The sequence below is a fragment of the Rutilus rutilus genome, assembly GCF_951802725.1.
Source record: "Rutilus rutilus genome assembly, chromosome: 22".
Taxonomy (NCBI): domain Eukaryota; kingdom Metazoa; phylum Chordata; class Actinopteri; order Cypriniformes; family Leuciscidae; genus Rutilus; species Rutilus rutilus.
Genome location: NC_140227.1, coordinates 26877391 through 26883390, shown reverse-complemented (window position 1 = coordinate 26883390; position 6000 = coordinate 26877391). Strand labels below are relative to the sequence as shown.

The following is a 6000-nucleotide window of genomic DNA, read 5'->3' as shown; positions in this document are numbered from 1 at the left end:
AAGGAGAACTCCGGTCAATTTTAACATTGAGCTCATTTTTTTGTACATTTGGAGTGCTGTCAATACAGAGAACATCGACAAAAATCGGTGTTGCCTACACCGAGTTATCCTCGTTTTAAAATTTGCACCCTGTTGACTTCAATGGGGCAAGTTTTAAACCTGCTTTTAGCCTCTTAACATCCTTGATGTGTCATTACAAGTGCACAGGTCATGTGAGTGATTCCTTCTGAGTGAACGCGGGTGAATCTGACTGCAGTAGATGTGAAAGAAATATATAAAAAATGATGTTAATTCAGCCAGCGCACATACCTGTATTTACATCCTGTTTTCGGTCAAAGTCCACAGTAGTCGATTGTCGAGTTCACGCGCATAGGTTTAGTACCTATGATCACGCGCATGAACTCGACAATCGACTACTGTGGACTTCGACCGAAAACAGGATGTAAATACAGGTATGTGCGCTGGCTGAATTAACATCATTTTTTATATATTTCTTTCACATCTACTGCAGTCAGATTCACCCGCGTTCACTCAGAAGGAATCACTCACATGACCTGTGCACTTGTAATGACACATCAAGGATGTTAAGAGGCTAAAAGCAGGTTTAAAACTTGCCCCATTGAAGTCAACAGGGTGCAAATTTTAAAACGAGGATAACTCGGTGTAGGCAACACCGATTTTTGTCGTTGTTCTCTGTACTGACAGCACTCCAAATGTACAAAAAAATGAGCTCAATGTTAAAATTGACCGGAGTTCTCCTTTAACTAAAACTATTAAAAATTTTTAATAAATGTTTGATTACAAAATAACACACTTGAAACTAAAATTAAGAGAGAAATGCACAAATTAAAAATGATTTTAAGATGATTCTATGATAGTATATAAATAATACTGCTTGGAAACAAGTCATATGGACACTTCTACGGTGCTTTATAGAGTTTGAAAGCTGTTAAGAGTACGTAGAGATTCTACAAAAAGTAATCTGGCTTTTGAAACTACAAGAACAACGGCAGAATTTTCATCTTTGGGTGAACAATCCCTTTAAAGCCAACTATATTCACATTTCCCACAATTCCTCTTTCCATTGGCTCTCTCACTCTTCCTCAACCATCATCTCTCTGTCTTGGCCCTGCAGGTTGTTCTTGCCACTTCCTGTGAGGGCTGGAGGTGTGTGTTCACACCTGTCCGAGTCCAGATCCAGCTCCTCGAAGGAAGAAACGCTGGAGGTGTCGCTTCTCTCCACACGCTCAAAGTCCCAGTGTCGGTCTCGGTCTCCGTGCGAGTGCGTCCTGGTGGTGGACGGGGCAGGTGAGGTGTCCCGGCTGTCGGAGGGGGGCAGGCGGCTCACAGAACTGCACTCGCTGTGGGAATCAGCACCTGTGTGTTTACAAGCACACACCAAACACAAGAGGTGATTCATTTCGCCACAGTCTCACAGAAAGCAAGCAGCACCTCAGCGAATGAAAGCATTGTACGGCTAGCATACAAAAGCTTGTTTAACATCTTCGTTTCCTTGTTTAATAGCGATTTCAGGTTGTTTCTGCACTGATGCTACTTGCTAATTAGCAGTTGTGACTGTGCTTGTGGAAAGGAGATGAGGAGTGTTTGGAGAACTGCATGTGTTGGCATTGGAGTGTGTGAACAAACACCTTTGCAGATAAACTAGCTGCTATACAGATGTTGTCTTTTAGTTGTTTTTAGCATAAATTACTAGGCGGTTGTTTTACTGAACCATTTCAGAAGAGCTCAGCATCCTTCAGTCAATGCACGTCTATGCATTATTTTTTTATCATCTGCCAGGAGTAAATTGTATATCTCATTGTTAAGAAAAGTAATAGCACTTGCCTCAATACGTTTGTGGTATCATTTATGTGGCTGAACTCATCTGACCACCTACCAACCATTCAGAACACCCTAGCAACTGCATGACAAGATGCAAAAAATACCCTGAATATATTAAACCACACAGCAACATGGTGGCCTCACTCAATATTTTCTTTACAAATATAAAATCTCGATTTTCATGTTTTATCTCCTGCATGAAAAAGCACTGGATGAACCAATACTAAAAATCACGGCAATACTGATAATCCGATAATTATTATGATTAATAACAATTATTGGCTGATAATAAAATTCTAATAATTCTATACTATTTTGTCTAATAAATAAAATACCTACAACTAAAGCATTTTTAAATAGTACACCAGTGTTATTACCGTTAACTAAAACTACTAACTTCATTAAATATAATAAAACCAAAATAAAATATAAATATTACTTTAAAAATTACATGAAAATTAGAAAGTTTGCCTTTGGAACTTTCTGAAAGAAAAAAAAAAATATATATATATCAAAGCTACATAGAAATATAAAAAACTAATAAAAAACACACAATAAAATTAAAATGAAGATTGAAAATATAAAAATAAATGAATACATATTTAAATAATACTAAAATAACCCATTTGTTATTCTTATTCCTGCATGAAAAAGTGCTTTGAAACATAGGAATGTGCAAATATTAAAACTCAAGCAAATACTAATAATCTGATGATCATTATGATCATCGTGGCCAATAACCAAATAAATGACTGATATTAAAAGATCTTTACTATTCTTGAGAATAAAAAATAAAAAATAAAAGTTACACTGTAAAAAATGACCGTAGAATTAACACCAAAAAGTTGTAAAATTACAACATAAAAAAAACCTGTAAATGAAAATACAATGCAAAGTTGTTTATTTGAAAAGATTTTTGTGTTGACAGTTAGATCAAATATAGCTGTAGATTTTACAGGAAGAGTATGTTAACAAAACCAGATTTGTATGTAGAAATTATGTATTTCTATTGTTCTATTGCATAGCAGTGATGTAAATATCACTGAATTCCAATGTTGAATTCACATGTTTCAAATGTTAAATTTACTCAACAAACTTGTTCACTTCAGTGTAACAATGATGTTAATAATACTGAAATCCAATGTTAAATATACATGTTTAAAATGTTAAATTTACATGTATGTTTACGGTTTGATGTGTTTTTTACAGTATTGTTCTGGTAACCACAGCTGCCAGTTTTTTTCCGTAAAAACAACGGGATTTTTTTTTTTACAGTGTACTCTTTATTTCGATAGTCCACTTTGGATATTCGGATACGGCATATAAGTACCTTTGAAAAAGTTGGGGAAATGATCATGCACAATTAAAAACCCAATACCAACAAACGTGGATAAATGGAAAAATATGAAACATCAGCCGATTAATCAATATGCTACAGATATGGTCTGCCTTCCTTTTGAGAGATAAAGCTTAACCTTCGATTCAATTAATCTTCTGCATCAGGAGTTTTAGACACACACACACACACACACACACAGTAACTGACAGTATGAGAGAGGACAGACAGACTAACAGATTGAGAGAGGTGAGTTTCACCGAGAAGTGTGTGCGCGCTCATGCTGTGTGTGAAGGAGACCCCGTGTGTCGGAGTGACAAACGTGTCAGGACCGCCTGCGTCTCAGCTTTTTTTCTGCTTATGTCAGTGCTTCTAAGATGAAGGGATGTTTTGTGTGTCTATTAGATGACCGTTCACTAAGTGTTGTTTATCTGCCTCCTGCTCTTCCTGTCAATGTGGCATTTTGATAGGGACGGACAGACTAGATGAAGGGGGGATAGCGAGGGATGACAGGGAACTGAGTCTGTGAAAGAGAGAGAGGAATAAAGAAAGAGACTGATAGTGCTGGAGAGAGAGAACAAAGTGTCCTTCAAATGGCATCAGCATGCGTAGCGGAGGCCTCCGGAAAACTGTGACATTTTATACATTTTGCTTCAATAACTCACAAATTACTGCAAATGTACAAGCCATCTTTTGGTATTTGTTTGTGCATTTATACACTTATATGTGCCAACAGTAATAGTACTAAAATATTGACATTTAGAATCACTTGAATTTAAAGTGCCCCTATTTTAAAGGTTCCTGATTTTGATTTAGAGGTCTCTCTAGGTTTACATGCATGGTCAAAAAACCCACAAATTTTCCCATACGATATATTGCACATCACCTAATTTCTCAAAGAGTCTGAAAATGCTTTGTTCGGAGCTTCTGTCTCTCGAAACCCCGGCTTTCGGGGAGCCTACTCTGCTCTGATCAAACGGCCTAGACTGCTGTGACTGGTCTACTGTGATTGGTGTCGGAAATGAAACGTGTCCATTTTTCATGTCATTTAATCAGCCTGAGTAATAGCCTATGCATTTAAAGCATACACTAGAAATTTTTAATATTATTTATTATTATTTAATTATACTTATTAGCTGATAAGTCAAGAACAGTTTTCAGTTATTTCCTTTAACGAAATAATGTTAACAAATTTTTTTTATTAAAAAACATCTTTCAAAGGCCTGTTCTTTCAATTTAGTGTTACAACAGAGACCAGAGCTAAAAATCTGTTATTCATGTAAACTGACAACCAATATACACTCACCTAAAGGATTATTTGGAACACCTGTTCAATTTCTCATTAATGCAATTATCTAATCAACCAATCACATGGCAGTTGCTTCAATGCATTTAGGGGTGTGGTCCTGGTCAAGACAATCTCCTGAACTCCAAACTGAATGTCAGAATGGGAAAGAAAGGTGATTTAAGCAATTTTGAGCGTGGCATGGTTGTTGGTCCCAGACGGGCCAGTCTGAGTATTTCACAATCTGCTCAGTTACTGGGATTTTCACGCCCAACCATTTCTAGGGTTTACAAAGAATGGTGTGAAAATGGAAAACATCCAATATGCGGCAGTCCTGTGGGCGAAAATGCCTTGTTGATGCTAGAGGTCAGAGGAGAATGGGCCGACTGATTCAAGCTGATAGAAGAGCAACTTTGACTGAAATAACCACTCGTTACAACCGAGGTATGCAGCAAAGCATTTGTGAAGCCACAACACGCACAACCTTGAGGCGGATGGGCTACAACAGCAGAAGACCCCACCGGGTACCACTCATCTCCACTACAAATAGGAAAAAGAGGCTACAATTTGCACGAGCTCACCAAAATTGGACAGTTGAAGACTGGAAAATGTTGCCTGGTCTGATGAGTCTCGATTTCTGTTGAGACATTCAGATGGTAGAGTCAGAATTTGGCGTAAACAGAATGAGAACATGGATCCATCATGCCTTGTTACCACTGTGCAGGCTGGTGGTGGTGGTGTAATGGTGTGGGGGATGTTTTCTTGGCACACTTTAGGCCCCTTAGTGCCAATTGGGCATCGTTTAAATGCCACGGCCTACCTGAGCATTGTTTCTGACCATGTCCATCCCTTTGTGACCACCATGTACCCATCCTCTGATGGCTACTTCCAGCAGGATAATGCACCATGTCACAAAGCTCGAATCATTTCAAATTGGTTTCTTGAACATGACAATGAGTTCACTGTACTAAAATGGCCCCCACAGTCACCAGATCTCAACCCAATAGAGCATCTTTGGGATGTGGTGGAACGGGAGCTTCATGCCCTGGATGTGCATCCCACAAATCTCCATCAACTGCAAGATGCTATCCTATCAATATGGGCCAACATTTCTAAAGAATGCTTTCAGCACCTTGTTGAATCAATGCCACGTAGAATTAAGGCAGTTCTGAAGGTGAAAGGGGGACAAACACAGTATTAGTATGGTGTTCCTAATAATCCTTTAGGTGAGTGTACGTATATAAAATAGGTATTAATTTGGATTCAAAGAACAATTGGAAAATATAGCTGCGAGCAGCGATTGCGGGCCCAAGCCGGTGGCACCGCCACCCTGGTGCCTTTAGTTACACTAAAGCCACCGGGGTGGTGGTGTCACTGGCTTGGACCCTCCATCGCTGCTCGCAGCTATATTTATATATATATATATATATATATATGTATATATATATATAATAAATGTAACAAAAAAATATATAAACAACTTAAGAGGAGTGGGTAAAAATACAGAGGCTGATTTTGCAAAGAAATCCACATTCAA

General features: G+C 38.1%; 1 protein-coding gene across 1 annotated transcript in view; it reads right to left on the bottom strand.

The window, feature by feature from the left end:
• Positions 1–713: 713 nt before the first annotated feature.
• tex264b (testis expressed 264, ER-phagy receptor b) overlaps positions 714–6000 on the bottom strand; it is a 45767-nt gene continuing 40480 nt past the window's right edge. Inside the window, 1 exon segment of the mRNA XM_084395325.1 lies at positions 714–1377. Within this exon segment, the coding sequence (XP_084251451.1) occupies positions 1094–1377 (284 nt within the window). The 3' untranslated portion in view covers positions 714–1093.